Genomic DNA, 27,676 nt, shown 5'->3' on the forward strand with positions numbered 1-27,676 from the left:
AACACACGATTCTTGTTTATTTATTTATTTGATTGGTGTTTTACGCCGTACTCAAGAAAATTTCACTTATACGACGACGGCTAGCATTATGGTGGGAGGAAACCGGGGACAGCCCGGGGGAAACCCTCGACCATCCGCAGGTTGCTGCAGGCCTTCCCACGTACGGCCGGAGAGGAAGCCAGCATGAGCTGGATTTCAACTCACAGCGACCGCATTGGTGAGAGACTCCTGGGTCATTACGCTGCGCTAGCGCGCTAACCAAAAACACGATTCTGTTGTGGTGAACCATTTATTAATGAATGACACGTTTTCTTGTTAAGGCACGTTTTGCTTGGGACTTTTGTATACACATTATAAAACTTACATCACATGTCAACCACTTTGTACCTTAAGCTTACAACTGTCTTACCGTTTAGCCATCTGGCCCGTAGGGCCATCCCGCAAGTGGGATACGATGTCTCCAGTGGCAAAACCAGATAAACCCAATGCTATTTATATATCACTGTTCTGCGATCAGCGTGTTTAGCTTCTCAACAGGAGGTCGAGGTATATCGCTATAGTGTTAACTGTGCTGTAAGTATACTGCAGACCGTCTAATTGAGATTTTCAATACGCTTTTACTGATAGAATTTTTTGTTTGAAGATTATCCCAAGAGCATTTTTGATGTGTTTTTAATGTTAAGGAGTATATAAAATATAAAGATTGCCCTATGTGTTTATATAATCGTTTATCTTTTGCTAAATGTATATATATTAACCTCGAAGCTTATACATCCAGAGGTACTATTTTTTTTTAAAATATAAACTGAGTATAGGCGAAGAGAATTACGGATGAAGAATAGGGTGGGTCACCTGGATAACACTATAGGCCTAGCTATTAGATACTGCTATTTCAAATTTTCTGCATGTAGTAACAGTCATAGGATCAATGGAAGGTTCTTTTGAGAGAAAGTAATTGGTATTAAAATAAAACTGGCCTGTGCCACGATACCCGGTGTTTGGCCACTATATATAGCTTGGTGAGATAGACCGTCTTTTACTTGATTTTATCATTAAATTAAATTGCTTATGTTAAGCAGATATTTATGCAGTCTACAGCGCACTTGATGTACAACGAGTCAACATTTAATGCTACCGTTGTGATAAATATGATGGGTTTGTATATGCATGTATGCTGTATAGACTTAAGGAGAAGTCTGACATCTCCGTAATGGCGGCACAATGGTATACAATTATATTTGCTAAATTCAGTTGTAATTTAAGCAATAAGTCGCGTATGCCACGTGTTTATGTAGGAATTGTTTCTCTTTCCATACAAGGGAAATTTATCAAAGCGTATAGGACCTAAACGTATGGTTAGAATTAAGCCTATAAGTACATATATGTGGATTTCTTTATGTATTTGATTGATGTTTTACTCCGTACCCAGAATCTCTGGCGCTCTGCTTCATGATTGTGTCTAATTCCGCTTAACCTGAAGCTAGAGGCCGTACATTCATGGTGTTGAATTAGATCGCCACGTTGGATGCATACATGAACAGTTGCAATCAAAGCGCAACTGAGGTGCATGTTTTGTTATCTAGAACTGATATTCTAGTATGGTACACGGTTTGAATACTGATTTCACTCAATTACCTAGAACTCCTTGAGTTACGGCTCCAATCAAATAAATAAATAAATAAATCGTGTCGTGAGCTTTACTTCGAAAGAGTCTAGATTTTATTTAATTTGTAGCCCACACATTTGTAAAAAGGCATGTATATAAAAGATTTGTTTTAGAACGCTGTAAACAGAGTTAAAAAAAAGTTACAGAAATAATTTAGAGCGTCAATTTTATAGGATAACGTGTCAGTACTTCTACAACCATGATTCCAGTAACGAATGAAATAGACTATAATGTGGCGTAATAATTTATGTGCGACCTTTCACCGGGTGCTATTTGGGGAAAAGAAATGGTCAGGTCACATGTTGCCTTCGGTGTCTCAATTAAGACAGTATATTTCGTTGTACCAGGGTTGCATTGAAACGAAATTATCAACGCCAAAGGTCACATTAAACAAAGCAATAAGGTTTAAAGAGCTCTTTTTTGTAAGGGAGATAACTTGGGAGGGAGTTTGCTTGAAGCCACGTGTTAGTTGTTTACTTCCGCTAAGTGCCTGGAAAAGGTCAGTGTGACCCAGGCGTTTGTTGTGGATATGTAAAGTGTAGACTGTAGAAGTGTAGGGGATTCTCTCACGGATTGCATCCTACGAGAGGTTATGGAAGATTCCAGCTTGTTATCGTACACGGCATCGCTTCATATACAGAATAACAGACCACACAAACCTCGTTTGGTGGAACTGTTAGCTCTTGTGGTTGTTGTTTCTCAAGTTGGCTCCACCGTCTTGACTCCGCTATGGATTGATTCAGTCCGACAGGCAAGCCTCATTCGGAGGGCTAACAAATCCAGAAGTTGGATCAGAAGCGATAGCGTAGGCGGAGAAATTTACAACAATAAATTACAAAGACATGGATTACTATTCGAAACTGTGGTGTTGGACGAAAACACAAGTTCTGTAATCTACAATGTTACAACAGCGTACAAACTGTCTCACCACGTTGCTGGTTTTTTCATACTGATTTTTGTCAGCTCTGTGCATGTGATTTGTTTCGGACTGACCCTGCTGGCGTTTCTAAAGTTGTATCCTGGGAAGTATATCACTGAAAGAGAGCTGTTCTACCCTAAATCGGAGTTTGTTATTGTGGGGTTGTGCTCTGGGCTGGCTTCCCTGTTGTTGGTCTACTCCAGCAGTGGTGCCAGAACAGCGCCTTACTTACAAGCTATTATTGCTAACTTCTCAATTCCCATCACTTTCACAACTAGGTGTGTAGACACTTTATTTATTACTTAAAGTGATGAAAGAACATAAAACAATATAAGAGAGCCTCAGTTTAGGCCAACTTATTTTATTTTATTTAATTTTTTGCTGAATTATGCTTGAATTATGTCATTGTGGTGGGTTTTATAACGACCATGTGGGTTAGTGTACCAGTACCACGTGAGTTAGCATCCCTGCATTCCGCAGTGACCCAGGAGCCTCTCACCAATGCAGTAGCTATGAGTTCAAGTCCAGTCCATGCTGGCTTCCTCTCCGGCCGTATGTTTGAAGGTCTGTCAGCAACCTGCAGATGGTCATGTGTTGCCTTCGGTTTCCTCTCACCATAATGCTGGCCGTCATCGTATAAGTGAAATATTCTTGAGTATGACCAATCAGATAAATAAATATTATTTAAAATGATAAAAGGAAGCAAAAAAAAAAAACAATAATGTCATTATGTTGGGATTTGTAAGACCTATAGTGATAACAGTGGATGTCAGTGATGTGACTCAGAATTTTCTGGTTTTATTTAATTTCGCTTTATGGAAGAAATTCTTTTTATGATTGATAGTGTGTATCTACTCATCTACCAAGTCCACCACAGTGTTCAAATGATTAACTGCAAAAAGTCTTAAAATACCCCCCAAAACAAATGTTGTACAAAGTTGTCCCAACTTTAAACTGCTTCTAGTGCAGTTACTGTAGCCACTCTGGTGCTTATTTCATCTTCGGTTTTCTTCTAATTTAAGACATTTAACAGTAGCTTACATGTACATGTATATACAATTTGTATTTATGACATCACTGTGTAATTGGTAAATAGAGACAAGTGATAAGATACAAGTTTATTTAGTGTCAGTACTAGGTATTAAGTAAAACAAATACCATGTGAGAAGAGTGTATATGCCTGTATTGCATGTATATACATGTAGCCTCATGAAAATCCATGTTGTTCATATTTTCTTTAAACAGAAAAAAGATTAATGATCATGGTATCTGAAGCCATATATCATAAAACACACTCTGTTATCATTACGGTGGCTAATTCTTCTAAATTTTTGTTTTCAGATTTTTTTTGTTGAAGAAAAAGCCAACACTCAGGAAGTTGATCTGTGGAATTGTGATTCTGTTGGCGGAGGTGTTGTCACTGTTACCCACAATATTCCCTCAGTTAGAGCCCCACAAGGCAGCTGTAGATGATGGTGGGGATCAGAAAGGAGCAGGCAGAGTTCTTTGGCCTTTGTGCTTCATGGCCTCTTTTGTAAGTTTTTAAAGTGAAAGAAAACAAACATTTAGAAAGTAAAAGTCAGTGGAAAGAAAATTCATAATTATATCCAAAAATAACTTTCAGTGCTCCAGATAAGGGTCATTTCACTGTAATTTACACATCATATTAAGTGACCCAGTGCACTGAGAAGGTGATATGTGGGCTTACCAATTATGTAGTTAGACATATCATCTACATAACATCAAGATTTAGTGTTGGGCAAACGCTTCTGTAGATGAGAGGCGAACTCAAGGAATTATCTCCATGGCCAAGTGGGGTTAGCACGCCAGTGCGGCACAATGACCCAGGAGCCTCTCACCAATACTGTCGCTGTGAGTGAAGTTCAACTCATGCCAGCTTCCTCTCTAGTCTTACATGATAAGGTGTGTCCGCAACCTGTGGATGGTCGTGGGTTTCCCCCGGGCTCTGCTTGGTTAACTCCCACCAAGATGCTGACTGCCTTCGCGTCAGTGAAATATACTTGAGTGCGGCATAAAACACCAATCAGATAAATAAATAAATCAGGGAGAATCACTTTTTTGACTCAAAAAAAGGTATTAGTTGAGGTCAGTTCTTTGGCAAATAGTTCCTTTAATGTGGTTCACATGGTGAAAAAAACAAGGAAAGTGACACCAATGTTAGCTCCTGGAGCTGAATGGCATGTCATACACAGTAAAAGTTGTCAGTTACCAATATTGTTAGGGAATGATTGTCGTGTTTGTATATACTGGCCTGAAAAGCACAGTTGGTACAGCATCTGCTTCGGGAGCGGTAGATCCAGGATCAATCCTGGGTCAAGTCACACCTAACACTTTAAAAGAGGACGTTGTAATTTCCTTGTTTGGTGTTCAGCATTAGGGGGATAGTGCAACGACTAGTTCATCCATATCAGCATAATGGCTTGGGTGGGGCAGCTTACTTGCCTTCGGTACGTTGTCTCAGTGAAGCACCACTAGATAAAAGAGCGGGGGAAATCCTTCCTGCAACAAGGAGGTACATTACATACACCCTAAGGATTCCTTCGTCGTCAAATGACTGAAAAATTGTTGAGCAAGACGTTAAAGGCACTCACTCACTCACTCGTGTTTGTATAAACAGGTTCCCACGGCTGTTTCGAGATGCCTGGTGGAGAGTAATCTAAAGGGAGAGACGAAGGTGTATCCCACCCGAGTCCAGATCAATCCTATCTACTTCCTCTTCTGGCAATACTTGACTGCCACCATCTTTCTGGGGTGTGTCTTCTGGGTGGACATTATACCCGGGTTTGGCACCTCCAACAATATCATAGAGTTTGGGAAAACGTGAGTAAATGGTTGGTTATGTTTTCCTTTTCTTAAATTCCCGTTGACCAGTTTCGCATATGCGTACTGTTCCTGAAAGAATGACATAGGTGCTGAGGAGAAGTATCTGGCTGTGTACTGGCTGGAATGGGTGTTTCTCTGTTTCAGAATGGTGTGTTTTTTTTTTTGTTTTTATGTGAAAAATGTTTTACATGTGTATTTGTCTGTTTCAGACTTGTTTTCAACACATTGTGTATTTTTCCTACTTGTTGGCTTGCTTGTAATGTATATGTTTTTCTCTGTTTCAGACTTTTGTTTACCCTAATCCTTCAGCATTTTCACATCTGCAACCAGTTTTTTGAAACATTCTGAGTTAACTGTGGGGTGTAGAGAAATACTTTGCTCAGTTTTATGAAGCTTGTGTTTTAAGTGACACAAAGAAACCATATTTAGCATCATTTTCAAAGTAAATGTATGCATAAATTTCACAGAAAATAGGGCTTTAGAGGTTGAAAGTTTTAATACAGTGTGTGTATTTCCAGCAGAAGAGTGTACCTATAATGTGTGTGTTTCTCTGTTTCAATCTGGTGTTTTACACAGCGTGTGTATTTCCAGGAAAATAAGTGTACCTATAATGTGTGTGTTTTTCTATTTCAGGCTAGTGTTTACTACAGTGTGTGTATTTCCAGCAGAAGAGTGTACCTATAATGTGTGTGTTTGTCTGTTTCAGGCTAGTGTTTTACACAGTGTGTGTATTTCCAGCAGAGGAGTGTACCTATAATGTGTGTGTTTGTCTATTTCAGGCTAGTGTTTTACACAGTGTGTGTATTTCCAGCAGAGGAGTGTACCCATAATGTGTGTGTTTCTCTGTTTCAGTCTGGTGTTTAACACAGTGTGTGTATTTCCAGCAGAGGAGTGTACCCATAATGTGTGTGTTTCTCTGTTTCAGTCTGGTGTTTAACACAGTGTGTATATTTGCGGGAGATGGATGCACCTTTGATATCAGCATTATCGTCTTTCTTTGCCTGACATTTCTCCTCCTTCAGAACCTGACCATCCCACTTTTCCTCAAGTATGCTGAAGGGACCAACTACTTCGCCTTAGTCAGCGTATGTATGGCCAATTTTGTGATCCTTCAAAAATTAAAGAAAATGGCCTCTAAAGGCATCATTAAATACACCACTTAAAACTATGCATAAATATACTTTCATGTGTTTTTTTTTTAGATTTTTTTGAAGAAAAGTTAAAGGCCTTCAGACATTTGAATTCTCATGAGGGCTACAGGGACCATACTATCAGATTTTAGGAACTCTGACATTAGCGGAAGTATTTCCAGTTCTAGTCACGACACTGATTGCTAGAATAACTTGAGTAAAAGATTACTGATAAGATATTCCCCCAAATTCCTTCCTTCTGGTGAACATCAGGTGATGTGATGTCAGAGTTCCTAGGTACTACCATAGTATTCAAATATTTGAATGCCTTTCAACACTCTTAAAAAAAAGAAAAACCTGAGAAAATAAAAGAAAGTATTTTTACGCATAGTTTTCATACACGCATAGTGTATGATGAACCTTACTTTACATTTTAGCTTTCTTTTACGTTACAAGTAGTTCTTGTAACGGTATTCGTAGCACACATTCATGTCTAAGACCACTAACTGTTGGTTAGTACAGGATTTAAATGTTGGTCTTGCTTATTGGGTCTGCTCTGCCAGGATGTCTGTCATTTTTATGACACGATACAGTTGATTCTCCGTCTCCTGACCAATACCTGATGGCTGTAGTGTATGTAAAATAGTCTTAAGAATGACAGATATTTGTCTTTATATCAGATGTATATGAGATGTTGTTGTTTTTCAGTCCCTGCAGACACCACTTGTTCTACTGTTTTGGACCCTTTTCACAGAGAGCCCATTTCTTTGGCATCCACATCTCCATCTTAGCACATGGCTCAGTCTGTCTGCAGTCTGCCTCATCCTTCCAGCTATATACCTGTACATTACTGGGTAAGTCTGCGTCATCTACCAGCTATATACCTGTACATTACGGGTAAGTCAGCCTCATCCTACCAGCTATATACCTTTACAGTACAGGGTAATCTGCCTCATCGTACCAGCTGTACACCTCTACAGTACTGGGTAAGTCTGCCTCATAGTACCAGCTATATACCTCTACAGTACTGGGTAAGTCTGCCTCATCGTACCTGCTATGTACCTCTACAGTACTGGGTAAGTCTGCCTCATCGTACCAGCTATATACCTCTACAGTATAGGGTAAATCTGCCTCATCCTACCAGGTATACACCTCTGCAGTACAGGGTAAGTCTACCTCATCCTACCAGCAATATACCTCTACAGTACAGAGTAAGTCAGCCTCATCCTACCAGCTATATACCTTTACAGTACAGGGTAATCTGCCTCATCGTACCAGCTGTACACCTCTACAGTACAGAGTAAGTCAGCCTCATCCTACCAGCTATGTACCTTTACAGTACAGGGTAATCTGCCTCATCGTACCAGCTGCACACCTCTACAGTACTGGGTAAGTCTGCCTCATCGTACCTGCTATGTACCTCTACAGTACTGGGTAAGTCTGCCTCATCCTACCAACTATATACCTTTACAGTACAGAGTAAGTCAGCCTCATCCTACCAGCTATGTACCTTTACAGTACAGGGTAATCTGCCTCATCGTACCAGCTGTACACCTCTACAGTACTGGGTAAGTCTGCCTCATCCTACCAACTATATACCTCTACAGTACAGAGTAAGTCCGCCTCATCCTACCAGCTATATACCTCTGCAGTACAAGGTTAATGTGTATCATCCTACTAGGTATATACCTTCAGTTATTCCATATTTTCGTAGTGCTTCCCTTGATAAAAGGTATCACAGAAGGCATCTAATGCTGTTAGCATTTGGACGTGGCGGTGTGATAGAATTTAATCAACCACAGTAATTAACATTGTCTAATCTGCCTGTGTATGCTGTAAGGTTAACTACTTTTGAATCATTGCAGGTTGCTTCTGTGCATTGAGAAACTGACAGTCGGCAACATTTTCCATAGTCCATATGCTTAGATACTTGCCGTCAAGTAAGATAAATCCTTGAAAAGGGAACTAACCTATGTCTTATGAAAAAATAAAATTCAGTGGTTGATTAAATTTTTCACACTGGTAATTCCAAATGCTAATGGCATTAGATAATTGCCCTGATACCTCCTGTCAAGGGAAGTAATCTATGCATTATGAAAATATGGAGTAATGTTTGTCTAGTAAGTAGACAATCTCTGACAAGGCTGACGTTGCTCATGCCTGTACAATGGCCTTGTGCTTTCATTTTATTGAGCAAATTGTTAAATCAATTAAGTTTATTATTTTTACTGTAGAAGAAGGTAGACCTTTCTCCCTCCATTTCAGAAGACTTATTAAAGCACTTTAAAAAGGGGAGTAACTTTGGCCCAAAATCATTATATCCAACTAAATCTAAATGAAAGTTCCCACACATTTCTCAAAGCACATGCATATTCAACTTTTTCTGTTATTCAAGACATAGATTTTGTGAGATAAGGTACATGTAGTTTTCAGTGATGTAAACGATTTGAGTGTTTCTTTGTTTGATTTCACCAGTGACCCGGAGAACTCTTTGTCAAATGAGACAGCGTGTGCCTCTTCCAATGAGAACACATCGTGTGTGGGAATCAACTCAGTCCACAAGTACGGGGCTGTGAACACCTCCTGAACCTCTGTAGGTGGTTCCCTGCTGAATGTTAGACTGGAACTCTAAAATGTGATGACTGACGTTTTTTATGTGAGAAAGGAAACTCTGATGGTTATGGAGTACCACATGTTTTGTGAAGGAAGATCCCTTACCCTGTCATGGAGGATGTCCAGTGTGTGATGGAGGCCCCCTTATGGTTCCTGTAGTACCCCAGCCCAGCCCTTGATGTTTGGTGGAGAACCCCTGTTATGGAAAGGGGGAACTCCTGTATTATGAATTTGGAGAACCTGTGATGTGTGAAGGAAGAACACCCCCCACCCCCACCCCACATGTGATGGAGGAACCTTGAATGATCTTTTTGATTGTTCATGGAATATTTTTATTTACAAATGTTTTAGTTTTTCTGTATTTTGCATGTTTTATGTGTAATATTTATTTTGTTGTCATAATACAGCTGCTTTGCTCAAAGATCTGATTAATATACATACAAATATACATACAAACTGCACTTTTTTACATTAATTGGTTTTAAAGTTTTGTGATTTTAACCATGGTTTATTATGGGAGGAGAGCCTTTGCTTTAATGGTGATTTGTTTGTGTCACTTAAGATGCAGGCTTCATTGAACAGCGCAAATTATTTCTCTACACCCCATAATTCTTTTAGAATGTTTAAAAATATTGGTCGCAGTGGTTGAATTGGTTGAAGAATTGGGTTGTGTGTTAGTGGTAGATTCATTGACACTCGTGGCATACCCTGACTCTTCTAATTTATGGCACAGATGTTAGTAGTGCTGAAAGCAGAATATTACATTTCCTTACCAGCTTTTTCGAAAAGTAAAGATATGAGTATGTTGTTCATTAGATGGACTAACCATGCGAAAAAAAATGAACTAAATATTCCTGCTACAATTACGTGGGTACTGGCTAAAAAAAGCAGACCAGTTGTCCCAAGACTGAGAACAAATAGGGTAGCTACAGTATTGACCTTGACCGGGGGTTAGTGACAGTAGCCAATCAACAATCCTCATACAAGTTGGGCTGTTCATGTAGTCTTACATGAAATTCATTCAAGGTTACTTGTATTCCAGCAGTATGACATTTACACTGACCTTACTCCACAGATACATGCACAACTTGTATGTCACACCTAGGGAAAGTTTAACTGTTACTTTATTGTTGCCAAAGGTTCGTGATTTACTTGAGGTACTCCACTTCCTGGCACCCATGAGGCAGGCCTTCCTGTGTCACTATGAGGACATACTCTTGAGCATGAAATAAAACCCCAATTAGTCATTGTATAGTTTTTTTAATCTATCATCTCAAGTGTCTTAGTTTTTGCTGAAATGTTATCAAAACATTAAACACACCAAAGTTTATTTTGTTAGCTGTTTTGCATTTTTAAAGAACAGACCTTTCCAATTTTTGTGCAGGAAATGTGTTATAAATTCTGACATTTGACCTTATTATAAATGTTAAATGTTTAAACATTGTAGTAAGTTCATTTAAACGCTTGACAGTTGTTTTAATTTTCAGTATGATGTTCGCACTGTTCTTGTTACATATAACTTGTTACATATTTTCTGTCTATAAACTAAGCAGAAAAATGCCAGATGTGACATTAGTCAGGGCCCCGTTGTTTTGGTGCCTTGTAACAGTTTAGCTATCACAATTCACCTCAGTTTGGGTATGTGCCTCGCATGTCTAACATACATTTGAGGAAAACCATAACTTTAATTCTGTGATGTTCCATGCCATCTGTTAACAAATTACCTGATATTTGAGTTGATTAGGTTGTGCCTTGGGACATACATTTGTATATTATGGCTTTGAGCATGTACACACTACCTAAGCTTTATTCTGCTAGTCCAGTTTACAGAACACATATATACAGCTTTCTGTTTGTATCATGTCTGTGGGTAACAGTTCCAACCCAGACATACATGTAGCTGATCATGCTTTGTTTTTGTTATACTTCTCTCTTTTCAGTTTAGCTGCTAGCATTTGTTGTTCTACGGTAGCCATTCGCATGTTGCCTCAGATAGTAATTATGGTGGTCTCGCCACAAAATCTTACAGCCTAATCAGATTGATCAAACTCTGTGGATAAATTATAAATACATAGTTTATAGGAGAGCAACCTATTTAAAATTGGATGGATACTGTATTTTACGTAAAATGTCTTGTGTACAAATGCACTCTTAGAAGCATGCAAAAGCCTTGAAATGATACTTAATACTTTTGATGCCAACACTCAAGTTTTTCTGTTAAGAAATTTATACAACTTTGGAAAAAGCTCTAGAGGATAAATCAGTCAGAATCAAGCAAAAAGCTTCGCTTGAAAAGTGCTAAACATTACAGGTGAAATACAGCACCGCATATTAAGGACAAAATAACTTGGAGTGTCCACTTTCATATATAGGTCTAGATACCAGTAACTTGAGACTTTTTAGCTGTTACAAGCAGCTGCAAAAGTCAACTGCTCCGTCTTTTGATTGGTTAATTGATCAGTGGCTTGGCCTGTTCTTTTACATCCAGTCTTTTGGACTGTTCTTCAAACAGGAACCTGAACGTGATAAGGCATTGAGTTTTTACAAACGGTCACATCCAGCTACCCTAAACATTTTCACATTTGAAAGAGCGACTTTCAGTGCAATTTTTTTCATTTAATTTTGGAGACAAAACTATGTTGGATGGATTGGCCAATTTCAGGGCTTCACAAAAAGTATAATTTTATCAGTCTACACAAAATAATGCCTGGAGAATATGCTTAAATACACACCTTGTAAACATGAGAAAAGTTTGAAGAATTACAGAAATTGCAAATTTCTGCCTGCTTTTATGGTGACAATCACAGTTACTGTGCTGGTGACCTCTCACAGTCTATGGACAGAGTTATGTCCCATTACTTTGTGGACTTTGCTTGTTGCTTGAACTCTGGTCATAATATGTCACCCTCATATCTGTCACGTCTTAGGTCACGTCTTAGGTCACGTCTTAGGTCACGTCTTAGGTCATGTCTTAGGTCACGTCTTAGGTCACGCCTTAGGTCACGTCTTAGGTCACGTCTTAGGTCATGTCTTAGGTCATGTCTTAGGTCACGTCTTAGGTCACGTCTTAGTGATACTTACTGCATCACCTTATGAGTAAAAATTTATTTTCCATATTGTAAATTTGAAATCACCTATTGTCATATTTCCCTAACTCAGTGAAGTTTTCAGGTTTTGTTAAAAAACAGGAACAAAGTTTTCATAAATAAAGTTTTACATACATCTATGTATGTAGGTTAAATATTTAAATTGCTTACAATGTAATCATGCAGAGTTATGTGTAGTACTACTTGTACAAGTCTAATGTCTCTTGTCAGTAGCATGACCTTTAGATGTGATCTGGCCCAGTTGTTCAAAACTGGTTTAAGGCTTGATACAACATGTAACTTTAGGCCTTCAGTTTTGTACTTAACCTAAAAGAATTGTATAACATTATGTAAAATATGAACTAAAACTGCTGCTCTTATACTTTGAGTTTGGAGAGCTGCGTATTAGCTGCGGAGTTTGGCTAAAAATTTAAATATGAAATATGACTTAATACCAGTATTAACTAATACACTTTCGAACAACTGGGCCTTGAGGTTAAGATAGATGGATATATTCCGTCTATGTTAATCCCAGGTGTGATCATCATCTACAGATGTATTTGTAATATCTCCACCTGTGAAAGAGGTTCATGAAAATATTCTTACAGACAGAAAAAAAAATGATGAACCCCCCCCCCCCCCGTTTTCAGAGCTGTCATACAAGTGTGCGATGTATAAAATGTATACTTTTAACTCTATATGTGTGATGTGTATTTTTAACTCTACAATGTGTACTTATATCACGTATATATAAGCAGATTTACATGTAGTCATATTAGGAGACACATGTACATGTAATTAGAGTGTGTTTTAATTTCATGCCACCAAATACATGTACCAATTATTCATTATTATTGATACCACGCATGTGTCTAGTTTTCATGGCACCAAATACATGTACCAGTTATTCATTATTATTGATACCACGCATGTATCTAGTTTCATGCCACCAAATACATGGACCAGTTATTCATTATTATTGTTACCATGCATGTATATATTTTCATGCCACCAAATACATGTACCAATTATTCATTATTATTGTTACCAGGCATGTATCTAGTTTCATGCAACAAATACAGGTACCAATTATTCATTATTGTTGATACCACACATGTGTCTAGTTTCATGCCACCAAATACAGGTACCAATTTTTCATTATTGTTGATACCAGGCATGTATCTCATTTTCATGCCACCAAATACAGGTACCAATTATTCATTATTATTGTCACCAGGCATGTGTCTAGTTTCATTGCTACAAAAATACAGGTACCAATTATTCATTATTATTGATACCAGGCACGTATCTAGTTTCATGCCACAAATACAGATACCAATTATTCTTTATTATTGTTACTAGGCATGTATCTAGTTTCATGCACCCAAATACATGTACCAATTATTCATTATTGTTGATACCAGGCATGTGTCTAGTTTCATGCCACCAAATACATGTACCAATTATTCATTATTATTGATACCAGGCATGTATCTATTTTCATGCCACCAAATACAGGTACCAATTATTCATTATTATTGTCACCAGGCATGTGTCTAGTTTCATGCCACCAAATTCATGGACAGTTATTCATTATTATTGTTACCAGGCATGTGTCTAGTTTCATGCCACCAAATACATGTACCAATTATTCATTATTATTTGTTACCCGGCATGTGTCTAGTTTTCATGCCACCAAATATAGGTACCAATTATTCATTATTATTAATACCAGGCATGTGTCTAGATATCTTAATGTATTTACGAGAACTGTGATTTATGGCAATTGTCCTCTTCGACATGTGCTGGTTAAACTGCTGTGTACATAGTGGGAAGTAATGAAAGGGCATGGGAATTAATGAAAGCACATGGGAATGATTGAAAGAACTCGGGAATCAATGAATGGATATTGGAATTAGTGGAAGCTGGTGCTAATTAAGAAAAGCACATGTGGAATTAGTATTGAAAACATGTGAGAATTAGTGAACCCAAATTAGAATTGATGGAAGCTGGTGGAAATGAAATGAACGAATAATTATATTAAAGATAATTAATTCTTATTTCTTTACGGCTATAAACTGCTGTTTTCTTGGTAAAACTGTTCCATATTTAGTGTAACGACTATTCACCTCATAGACAGTTCACCCAAGATATGAATTGGTACCAAAATGGTAGAGCATTTGGCAATCTTACTGAATAACTGACAACAATAATTTTCACTAATGAATGAAGCAACCAACAATGCAAATTTATTGTTCATTTCGTTCCGTGGTGAATTTTATATGTGTGTGGTCACATACTGAATCCCGTGTACATGTGCATATAAGTGATACTTTTTACTGATATCATTCGGACACAGCTGACATTTTGTGAGCAAGTCCTTATAGATTATTTATATACTTTAGATTTGTTCTTATTTATATCAAGTTGATCTCTCTGACTGTGTGCTATCACATCTGTTATTTACACATCTGTTACACATATTACATAACTGTTATTACACTTTGAATACATTACACTTTTGTTATTACACTTCTGGTATGACACAGCTGGTTACATTTCACCTTTGATTCACACCTTATTCCATATCATTTGTGAACAAAACTGTTGATATAATTCATGGAATATTAACTTTAATACCATATATATTGTTCTTGTGAAAGATGAATATGAAGAGTTACCTGACTTCACGTCTGATGTGAAATGTTCATGGTATTCACACTTAACAGAGCAAAATTCTTCACATTTTATTTTAGAACATGCTATTTTTTATTGTCTTGCCTAGCACAATTAGTGGAAGCCGCATAAAACTTTGTTCTAGTCTAATCGGGCCGATTCCACAAATCCATTTGTGGCTAAAGTCAAGATTTAAAACCTTGCCACAATGCTTTATAGTTATTTTCAATGTGAACATTGATCATTTGGTGAAAATTTTAATTTGTAAGGCTTAAAGTAAACTGTCAGGTCGTATTTTATATTTTGACTTCATTCAGACATGGCTTCCTGGAATCAACCCCTGGTGATTGTTCTGCATAGCCATTGTAGACTTTAAGTTGGTTGTGACTACCAGGTGACGTAACTACCATGGTGACGTATGTTAAACACATAATCCTTGATGGTCATTACAGTCAACTTAACTTACGAATTGTACCATGAGACCAGAGATCAGTAAAAAATGTCTATTATTCGTGTAGCTGTTTGCCATGCAGGCACAGTTGTGTTTTGGATGTGATACTATGTTGATACTAACATTGCATATTGTTATGAATATGTATGTTTATAAGCATATGTATACATCATATATTATATATATATATATATATATATATACATCAGTGTTTTCCTTTCTAACAAAGCCTCACCTCGCAATGTGCCCAGATTGTTTCTCGTATACATGTAGATTTTGTTTTATATATGTTGTGTTTTTTAAAAATATACTTGTACTGGTTTTTACCACAATTATAAACAAGTTGTGATATTTGGTGTCTTTCTTGTGGTCATTTTCAGTTGACAGTATATACGCTGTTGAGCGTAACAGCTAGCTTCTGAATCACAAAGACCATATATGTACAGTAGCATAATTTGGAATATTATTTTCCGCCAAAACAAGTTGTTCGAGTCGGTGTAAAACATATCATTATCTGCTGTTACGATGTGGTGCTTATGAACTTTCTGTTTGCGAGTACAGTAATGGCTACGCAGAAACGATGACGGTATTACAGGGAAAAAAAACACCGTAAACACCGAATTTTAAAACAAAGTAAGTGGTTGTCAATTGTTTGCATTTGTGGAATTACGCTCTAGCATGTTTGAAAAGGGTCACGCTTACTTGTGCCGGTAACCATTCAAGGAACCGGGCTGAAATTGCATATCTGTATTAGACGAACTCAGTTGCAAATTTTTGCCACTTTCGTTGGTTTTGATTTAGGCCTAATTCAGCATTGGAAGCATCACATCATTTGTATTGTAATAATGTATTCGGTCTGATTTAATTACTTGGATCAATAATATATTAAGTAATTGATTATTGATTGGTTGATATACGCCACGTTCATGAATTTGGCACCAAATGGTTAACGGTTAGACAGAACCCGTTTGTCCTGCTGTGGCCTGTGGTAAACCTTTAAATCTGTGACAGGTAGCTTCAAGGAATACGAGAAATAATTATATTTTCATAATTAAGCAAATAATATAATATAATTAAGGACTTAATGTGTGAATTTCAAGCATTCAATAACGTGTCAAACTTTGACCTGGGATGATAATAAAATAAGACGAAATGCTAATTAAACACTCAAAGTTGTAAAAGTCTGAACAAGAGAGGTCAATCTTCATTGAAGATTAGCGTCGAAACAGAGTAGTCTCCCTGTACCTTTAACGTGCAGCTTGCATTGGAGCCCTACCTTGTGTTCTTTTTTTCCTTCTCTGTCGTTATATCAGGACCACGCCAACTCAACGAGGCTCTTATCATACTACAATGACAACTCTCTTAGTCGCTTAAACCAAGGAGAGGGCATACAGGGCCTACCATGTGATTATAGGTCCGGCCCTATACAAGTCTCACGCACCAAGTAAAATGTTTCCCTATATACATATGTTCTCACGGCCTCATCTTCTTTTCCGTGCTGTGTTTCAGACACGTGTGCTCTCTCCACCATACTATAACATACACCTGCTACCTGTAAACCCTTCGTGCAATAATGCAATCAATCAGTAAATTAATGAATGAAGCAAACAAGAAACAAACAAATCAAACCCTCGATCTATGTATAGGTCCCGGTCAGTATCCTTCTCTACACGGCATTTTCTTCTCTTTTTTTTTCTATTCAACCAGCTTACGGCTGAGCATCTTTAACCTTTAGAACCCGGCCGACTCCCAGGCTGGGCATAAATACAGATCTCTTGTGACCAAGCGATTAAATGGCGCACACTCTATCCATTTCGCCAAGTGCATTTTTAGAAATCAAAAAATTATAAAATATCATAGTGCGATAGACGCGTGACTATTTAGTGTGTCTGCTGTCGTGTGGAGGGACATCCGGATCGTTCAATACAACAGTTCAACACTAGCTTTAAAACTTCAAATCTTGTGTGTGTGTCTGTAAGTTCAAGTCCGGGTCATGCTGGCTTCCTCTCCAGTCGGATGTAGCAAGGTCCTACAGCAACATTCGGATGGTCGTGGATTTTCCCCCGGTTTCTACCCGTTGTTTACGTGAAATATTCTTGAGAAAGGCGTAAAACACCAATCAAACCAAAATAACAAAATTGTTTCAGATTTCAACAGAAGTGTGTGTTTGTGTCCGAAGCAAATAGGATTAGTTTTCTTGCGTTATAGTATTTGTGCATTTGTACAGTATTTGTTTGTTTATAACTTTTCTTATTTTAGCTTGTGAGTGTCAGTGCCGGCCTATAACGAAATGCTATATGATAAGATAACAGCACGATGGCCGACCCTATTATAACTGAAATCGGAATAAATACACAAGATTTTATTTATTTATTTATTTATTTATTTATTTTTACTAACAATAGGGGCAACAATATAATAACAATAACTTGTGTTATTTTCAACACAGAAATGTGTTACCTCAACACAAACACGATTTAAATAAATGTGAAGTACACATGTTTGTGTTACAAAAGAATAAAACACAAACATGTGTTGAACCAAAACGAGGTAATTTATGCAATATAGCAAAAACTTAGTGTATTTGCAACAAGTATTGTGTATAACATCCAACACATCTTCTGTTCAATTCTTTCGACGCAAGACCTTGAGTTAACTAAACACAAGATTTATTTATTTATTTGATTGGCGGTTTGCGCCGTACTCAAGAAAATTTCACTTATACGACGGCGGCCAGCATTATGGTGAGAGGAAACCGGCAGAGCCCGAGGTAAACCCACGACCATCCACAGGTTGCCGACAGACCTTCCCACTCTAAACGCAAGACACAGTCGCTCAAATATGACACAAGATTATTGTTGGAAAGAAAACAAGCTTGTGTTCATGCAACACAAGTGTTTTTGTGTTTGTGTGTGTGATCAAATTGCAAAGAGCGCATCCTGTAGGCCTAAATTGAAGCTTTTCAACATCATTTATTTATGTCATTGGTGTTTTACGCCGCATATTTCACTTCTACGACCGCGGCCACCATTTTATTGAGAGGAAACCGGGTTTTGAACGTAATGCATGGGTTGTCTTAACTAATTATCTGTTTTGATAATAAACCAAGTTTATGTTCGATAAATATTTGACATGTTGAGATAACTCTGCTAAAATCTCTATCAACGTTGAATAGAAAAGTCGGCTCAGCACTAAAGAGCATTATAGTAACCAAGCCGTAAACATATGAAAATTCGCGGATATCCTTTACCGTCGACCTTGCGCGGTTTTATTCCCCCTGCGGTTGGCCTTCGAGTCACCGTGTACACAGAGCTAATCAGTGTCCCTTGTATCTGGGAATCTCCAAGGAATTCTTTTATTGCGTTGTCGATATGCACTCTGCCAGGATTCCTTACCCAAATGGAGCCGTTATAGGAATCTATTGCCTTATTTGCATTCAACTCTCAGCTCTCTTTACCCTACCTGACGATATTTATGTTTAATAGAAGAATCGGCGAAGGTACTTTATCGCGGGCAAGACAATTGGCAAATTGCTCCTTGGCATCACCGTTAATCAATTATACTTTGAATCGATAGCCTCTGGGACACCAACGGTAATCGAGTCCATGACCTTATAAATGGCATCGATCTATAAGAATGCCTCCCCAAAACGGTATTTTGGTATAGGCATGCTCAGACGCGGTGCGTTTGGACGGTCCATTTCTGAAATACCTAAGGATTTGAGATTGAGGATGTTGGTTTGTAATGTAGGTCTCACAAACCCCCTTTGGAATTCACATTAAGCAACAGTTTAAATTCAGCATTCCTCGCGAATAAATAGGCAAAGTCACATCCTTGAATTACCCTGCTGGTATAATGCTTAATACTTGCAATACCATGCATGTTCTAATCAAGGGCATGCATGAGTTCATGAAATCCGGGCATTTCGATTGCCAAGTGGTCATCGCGCCGGCGTTGTAAGCGTGAATAGACCCGGGTTCAATTTCGCGTAGGGTCATTCTTTATACAGCCGGTCCGGGGATTACTCACAGAGCTTAGATCAGAAAAGTTGCGGTGCGCGGTAAGCGGTAGGCGATTCCAAGGGACCAGTCATTACTTTTTCAAACTTGAACATTCGAATATATCAAAGTTGACACCAGCCAACTCCAGGGAGCGCTACAATCGAATCGCCGTCGAATCACCCCCACACACAATACTGAATGGTCTAGATGATCGAGCAACCAAATTCAAACAATATACATTACTTCTGATCCTCTTTCACATGGCACCAAAGTTGACAACATCGAACTCCAGGGGGCGCTGCAATCGAACCGCCGTCGAATCGCCTACTGGCTCACACAGGGAATGCCACAACACCTTGAGCAACCAAATTTTTACACGACACCAAAGTTGACACCAAACGAATTGCCGTCCAATCGCCGTCCAATCGCCTTCTGGCTCACACAGGCAATAATTCTTAAATGGTTTAGAGCTACCAAACTTACACAACATGTATATCACTACTGATCCTCTTTCACGCTACAATCGAATCGCCTTCGAATCGCCTACTGGCTGACACAGGCAATAGTAGAAGGTCTCGAGCAACCAAAGTTACACAGTATACACCCCTCCTGATTTTCTTTCACCTGGCATCAAAGGATGAGTAGATATGTGTCTTGGATAAGTTTGGTTGCTCCAGACCATTTACTATTGCCTGTGTGAGCCATAAGGCGATTCGATTGCAGCGCCCGCTGGAGTCTGATGGTGGCAACTTAGGTGTCTGATCTACAGAGGGTACCTGGATTACTGTTAAAAGATGGTATATACCGATGCTGGCTATGACATATCTATACTTCGGATGACTTAAGGGATCGGTGCATCTTATTCAAAATATAAGGACTGATTCGAACTGTTATTATTAGTGAAATTGTTCTTATTGTAAACTGATACAGGTCACCTTCAAAAGTGTGAAATATCGCCTTTATCTTCGTAAAGATAATATTAATATTTTACTTGAAATGTTGTAATGTTTGTTAATTGTATGCATATCAGAGATCTTTGGCAAAATCAAATCAGTTGCATTTTATGTATGTACCAAGAATAGCTCAGTTTATTGCCTTTCTATAAGTATCAGATACGAAATATTTATACTGTTAAACTATACAGTTTGAAAAAATTGTAATACGATCCGCATTGCAAATTTTAGGAATTTTATGTTATTTTGAACGGTAACTTGTATACACAGACGCAGCCAATATTTTGTGAAAGGTAATTATTTAGGCTATTCTAAAATAATAACAAAAAATTATCCAAATTTTGGGCCGAACCTTCTCGTTGTATAGTATCTAATTTAACTTGTACTCTACGCCATGCATGTACTGATGAATATTTCACTCGACGACAAACAAAAAAAAGTACGACAGTTAGAGGTTTGTTCATGAAAGAAAGCCAGAAAATATCCGTTACTGTAAGTATACCGGGCGGACCTGTGGACATGTACACAACTTAATTGGTGTAGATTAATTCCGGCACGTAAGCTCATCATTTAAGGGCTAGTGGCCTGCGAGAGAAATTAAGACATACCGGTATAGTGTAGTTTGGCTAGCTCAGGACCGACCTACATCTTACTATATACGAAACCAATAACACTGGTATAGGCCTAGTTGCATCTCACAAGACGTATGTTGTACACGCTTTACAAGATATATATTTACTGCAGGAAAAGAGCGTACAAATTTAAAGCAATTAACGCACATGTATATGGAAGCACACTGAAAGTTCATTAGACTCTACAGTTACAACACAATGAATTTAAAAATTACATTAAACGGTCGGGTTCAACGATCTCATTAGCAATGCTTAGGGCATTGACATGTCGACATGTTGATGTTCCTGTCAATAAGTTCATCTGCGAACAAAATTCTTGTGGTCCACACTCATGTTTGTGTAGTCAGGTATGCATCAAAGGAGCTATTGAAATTCGTACATTTTGTGGCGTGCTTACGTTAAAACAAATCGCTTTAACGCCATCGTCATTGACACCAAACATGAAAATATATTGTAGATATATATTTTTATAGAGATATTTTCCAGGTATATTTCTGGTGCTAATTGCTTCGTTTACGGGCAATGTGAACCGTAAGAAATGCACATCATTAATGCGGCCGTGGATGGATCCCGCACGCAGAGATGGGGAGGCTTGTACTCCTCCAAGAATAGCACTGCACATGTGTTGTAGGCACTCCAGGATTAGCCCACCGGGCCAAGGAGCGTGAGAAACTATTCACCTTCTGATAAACATACAAACATCACTTTGATGAATACAGCCAGCAGTGAATATGGTTTCTGTGGTCTGAACAAACAGCTTTGTATAGCATACCCTCAACGGAATGGTGTCACAGGGTTATGGCCCTTTGGTCAGATTCGACTACCTCTGAAAACTGCTTGACGCTGTTTACAGGGCGATTGCTTCACTCGAAATTGCGTGTGTAATTTCTTTTTGTCTACATATTTCTTTTGCTTTTACATATTCGTAATATAAATACTACATTTTCTCTTCTAACAGAGGACGCCGATCCATTTATGCATTTGCTGCAGTGCTACTTGCTTCCCATATACAGGCCTCTCATTAGACCTGCACCTTTTGATTAAACATTAATGAAATTCTCTATGACCTACACCTGTAGATTAAAACTTAATGTAATGCTATGTGATCTCCACATTTTGCTTAAAACTTAATTTAATTTTATATCATCTACACCTTTTTATTAAAACTTATTGTTATTCTATATGACTTACATCTTTAGATTAAAACTTATTGTTATTCTATATGACTTACACCTTTAGATTAAAACTGAATGTAATTCAATATCACCTACACATTCTGAATGAAACTTAATATAATTCCATATACAGAAATATAACTTAATGAATAACATGATATTCGTTCCTCAGCAAAAGTCACAGCTCATAATGAAGGCCAATTAGCCGTCAGAATGTTAGCTGTTATAGGACCTGCATTTTCAAAATTATCTGTATTCCAAGCATAAGACTACGCATGTAGACCTTATAATAAGCTGATGTAGGAAGCATACTAGCTGATCCCACCATAATGCTGGCCGCCAACGTATGAAAGAATATTCTTTAATACGACGTAAAACACCAAATAAATAAAAATAAATACATAAATAAATTGTAGATGTTACATGAAGTGAACATTATCTGATAACATTATCATTAGGCCTATCTGTAGAATTGCTCAGTTAATCTTGTATTGCGATCTAAGAAATGTCTCTGGGTTCTTGGCGCGTGAAAGCGATCCAAAAGAATTCCACCCGCCATGGGGGTTGTTAATTCCTACATAGGCCTATTTATTTTAATGGTATGCCCATCCGAAACTGTTTTGGCCTATCTTTTTACATATCTTTCTCAACCTGATTATATAAGCTATCTCATTTGAATACGAATAAAGAAGTTCACTAGGTATACGCATGAAGCAAACGGGTGTCATATGTCAAAGTATGCGACTTCATCTTTTCTGTCGTCGTCGACCGAAACATTTTTAAGTATGATGTTAAACCCCAAGCATTCATTCATTCGTCTTTTGTGTAACCAATATAATCTAATGGCACGCCATTGGAAAGACAAGCAACTAACGCGACCTTTCCCACCTTCATTTCAGAAGAGCTATATATTGCTGATTCGTTTCTCAATTCAAATCTGTCCATCACACACCTTGTTCACATTACCGGATAAAATCTGATACCCAAGTCTTTATGCATTTCTCTCGTTAGCTGCACGGTGCACTTCAATGACCTCAGCGACGATTAGCACGTGTCAAGCCTGCATGCATGAGTATGTGTCACTCTGCAAGTGACTGACCACATAGCGCATACATCTGTGTCCACTTGTCGGGTTCTCGATATCTGCGGCGTGTAGCCTGGCTAACCGCAGTGTGAAACTAACTGACATGTGCCGGGAAAGGAGAAGTATATATATACATCATCTGATGTAAATAGCTGCAACTGGCAATGACATCGTAATTTCAGAATTGGTGATTATATTTCCATATCTATATCTGTATAAAGACTATATTTGTGTGATAATGATCAGTGACTAATATGACTATCAATACATAATTATATATAAATAATAAGAAAAAGGAAAGCATGTATGGGTTGCCCATATGATTTACTGTAGGCCTATATTGGGTATGGCGTACAGCAGAACACTGCGGAGGTGGAGTCGATTCCAATTTAAATTAAATTTCATTTTGTCTGTACCACATACTCTATATAAAAGACCACTTCACAGAGAGTAAAACTAAAGCAGCGGCGAATATGTCATAGTACAACCTAATATCAGTTTACCTCAGTTATTTTTTTTCCTACTGTCCATGCAGGTTAGATGCTTAAATATAGCAGCAATTCACACCCACCCTAGCACCGTGTTTAATGAACCGTGCTGAATTAGATAAAAAGATGTAGTGATGTTACAACTGCAATTTATTAGATTAACTGTACTCAAAATCCATTAAACATACAAAACCATGCCAAACAATGGGACAGAAGGGCCGTTCTGTTCAGTATAAAGCAAGAACTTTAATTATAACCACCTGATCCGATGCTAAAATATATAAAATGACATTCACAAGCTCGATCCAGTTATCATTGATCTCCGAGAGTCCGAATAACTGTATATAATCCAGAAATATTTTAGGTTTAGTGATTTCTTTTCCGATGTGAAATTAATTGCTACTTATTGATATGGAGAAATATTCTGATATTGAGTATTGAAGACATATAGGCTACTTATGGGGTGTACATGTGCAAGATACTGGTTCAATATATAGATTTTCTAATGCCAACATGTCAGTAGCGTTAACTTTCAGTTTGGTGGACCCATTCTTCCCGTGGCCTTGTTTCTACCGGGGCCAGCCATTAAGCAATGTAACTACATCGGAAGCACCTCGTTTGATCTGCCAAAAAAAAAAAAAAAATAACGAAATGTGGGTAATGGGATGAAGATGCTGGGTCTTTGCCCCAGTTCCCCTTGGGGACGGACTTGCCAGTGATCACTGGTGTGCATTCCACTCTACAGAATGGCCTTGTCAGCTAGCATTAATTCCTATTGCAGACTTAAGTTCATATGAAAAAAGAGGCTATGGCGCATCGCATTATGGCTTCAAAGAAAGCAGAAAGGAATCTAACCAACCGATGGACGAAAAGTGACTGGAAAGACCCCAGGAGCGGCTGCTTTTCATCAAAAAGGTCTGCCTAATCTCCGGAACCATTCGGTACATTATCGTGTTCATTATCAACTTAAATGCCATCCTAATCGATCGTTCATATTTATAGAAGAGGTCATGTGTGTTTGAGTGTATTCTTCGAAAGTTACATTCAAATTGTTACATTCAAATCGCATTGCTATTTCGGCTTGCGCCATACAGTATACATTGAAACGTGTATATATATATATATATATATATATATATATATATATATATATATATATATATATATATATATATATACACCAAATACACGTTTCAATGTATATGTATATATATATATACATACTGGTCTAGTGTGCATAGGGCATGTTCTGATGCTCAATGAAACATTTCTGATCTGAGAAAGCAATATTTTGAAGGCAGAGCAGCTTATTCATAATGCTCCAACATTTCTTATATGTTAACTCGGTACCATGCAAACGACACTTTAAAATAGCAAGCATTGGAGATCATACAAGTTTAATACTGATGGTGTAATTGGCGATTGAAATGCCATGGCTACATGTAGAGGGCTTGATTGAACACCAATGAGGTCAACGACCAGAGACAACGTGTTGAAAGTGACGTACCACTTGAGATAAAAATAAAACGGTCAAGCTAATATTTGCACGGCAACAGGGGAGTTTCGAGATGAAACTCTTTTGTCGTCAAAGGTACAAACAGTCCTACTGTGTCATGTGAATGATGAAAAATGTTAGGCAACCTTTGTTGAAATTGATTTGCTGATCACCTGACTATTTCTCTTAGGAACTCCTCAAGTTCACAAACGTTCAGATTTTCAATTTTCTCTATCAGTTGTCTGCTCTATGTTACTCTTTTTTCAGACGCTCATGTTATAGTGAATGTGACCAAAAATAGTTGCCTTACATTGCTGACAGGTCACATGATGTACTTGAACTTTTTCTACCTTCATCGATGGAAGAGTTCGAACTCGAAACTCTCCTATTGCATTAACTAACATATATACATGTATGACTATGATACGTTCACATACTACAGAGTTTTCAGTATAAAATTATTCTTACATTGCTTCTCACTTTTTTGAAGAGAAGTAACTCATTTAACTAATTTTCTCCTAGCACATGGAAGCAGGAACCCTACTGTAGCTTCGACGACTCTACCAGACATCTTGCCAGGCCTTAAAACATTGTCTGGGCTGGGGTCTGTAATGCCAGCACAGTGTAGTTCCGCATAATAGCGATGTCTCTAGGGAGTATATTGTGGGCATCGGAACAACGCGCCACAGCACTTTTTCAGTGGAATTTATGCATACAATTATTATGAAAATGACATCAAGAATGATTTGTTTGTGTCAATAAAGATACATGCTTCATCAAACTGTGTAGATTATTTCTCTACATCTCTACAAAATAATATTCATAGTGATGGTTGAAAAGGTTGAAGAATTAGGGTAGGTAGTTTCGCTTAGCATGGAAAGTATAAATTCCAATCCAAAGCTAATTGGACAGTGTCGCTGGTTTTACCAGAGAGCGATATAGTGGTAGTTTGTTGATCTCTTTGTAATAGATTCAATGGTAATGCACATTTTGTTATACATCGGGCGTGCCTAGAGTGTTATATAACGAAATGGTTTTTTCCAGGGCAATCAGAACGAGTCAACACCAAATAACAAAGGTGAATGCTTGTCAGTCGTAATGACGAGCTAAGCCATATACCCATGCCGTCTGCTGTTACCTGCGGAGCTATTGGTGCTCAAGTACATCGTGAGGGCAACAAAGCCAGCTCACGGCGATGTGGCGCTTCGTCTTCCAAGTTCCCAAGTACGTTGGCACTGGATAAACATGAATGTAAATAATCTCTGAATACAATGGTGTATTAGAACCTTGGTACACTCAGAATTCCACGTATAGTCAATGCCGACGCATTTATACCTTTTTAACCGCCGTACTTAGTCGAAGTCATGAAACCGTACTTTGCCATAAGTATAGTGATGGGTCCTAACAATAGATCTTTTAAAGGTCACACGATTGTTGGAAAATGTCGGCCGGTAGCTGTGCCACTTTGCAGTATAAACTACATTGTTCACTGGCATGTACTGGAGACTTATACCCCTCTCGTTATAGAAGATTCTGTGAAGCCATGTATCTTTCAGAATTTGAAAGCCGTCTGAGGACAGGTCATTGATTGGTTGACTATATAACTGATCAATGATAGTCATGCGCATGACGCATCCACTCATTAAGCAGCATGTGTTAATGACCCGGAGAGAGACAGAGATGAGAGTGTGCAAAAATAAATACTGAGGATACTACTTGATAAGTAAGGAAATGAAAAGAAGCAAATATTTCGCAATAACTGAAGAAAAGTTTGGAATGCTTCTATGCAGTGGTAGGGAGACATTGGTGTATTTCTTTGTCGCTGGGGATATCAATTATCACATGGTAGAAGAAACATTTGCCTCTGCATGAAGTCAAGTTTTTCACTACCCGGAAATGTGTTTTCGCCATAACTCGCAGTTTATCACGTCCCATCGACGTCCTTGATGAAGTGCGGCCAATTCCGAGGGCTTCCTTTATTGCCCATTGTTGCTATAGAGGAAGCATAATTATTGTATTTGGCTGCCATGGCCTACACGCCTGACCATTATGCAGTATGAACTATACATCCGCCCTGCCACATGACAACTCCAGCCATCTTGCCAATTAGAGCTCATCCCTATTCTCGTGAGAGTTTTTTCTTTCCCCTTCCCCTTTTTTTTCCATCGGAGATGAACTTGTTCGATCAGCGTCCAGAGACCTGGGTCCTGCGCCTAAGGTGTAACCTTCCATTATGTACACGCTCTGGACACTTCTCTCTAATGCCATTTGCCCCACACTATGAACGTCTTAGCAGTGATGTCATGTCCGCTCGGCATTCATTGGCGCTCATTTTATGAAGAGGGTAAAGTTATTCGTCCCCTAACTGGGTTCTTCACTGAAAGAAACTGGCACTGTATGAAAGCAATCATTTCACTTACCATAAATCAATGCTTTCTTGGAAGCCAGAGACACGTTGCCAGG

General features: G+C 38.2%; 1 protein-coding gene across 1 annotated transcript; it reads left to right on the plus strand.

Annotated features, from left to right (window-relative positions):
* Window positions 1-2,258: 2,258 nt before the first annotated feature.
* Window positions 2,259-9,461, plus strand: LOC135467456 (uncharacterized). The gene is made up of 6 exons (XM_064745229.1): window positions 2,259-2,863; window positions 3,927-4,119; window positions 5,224-5,426; window positions 6,355-6,514; window positions 7,268-7,413; window positions 9,035-9,461. The coding sequence occupies exons 1-6, from the start codon at window positions 2,259-2,261 to the stop codon at window positions 9,144-9,146; spliced, it is 1,419 nt and encodes a 472-aa protein (XP_064601299.1). The 3' UTR covers window positions 9,147-9,461.
* The last annotated feature ends 18,215 nt before the right edge of the window (window positions 9,462-27,676 follow it).

Source organism: Liolophura sinensis, chromosome 6 (genome assembly GCF_032854445.1).
Source record: "Liolophura sinensis isolate JHLJ2023 chromosome 6, CUHK_Ljap_v2, whole genome shotgun sequence".
NCBI lineage: Eukaryota > Metazoa > Mollusca > Polyplacophora > Chitonida > Chitonidae > Liolophura > Liolophura sinensis.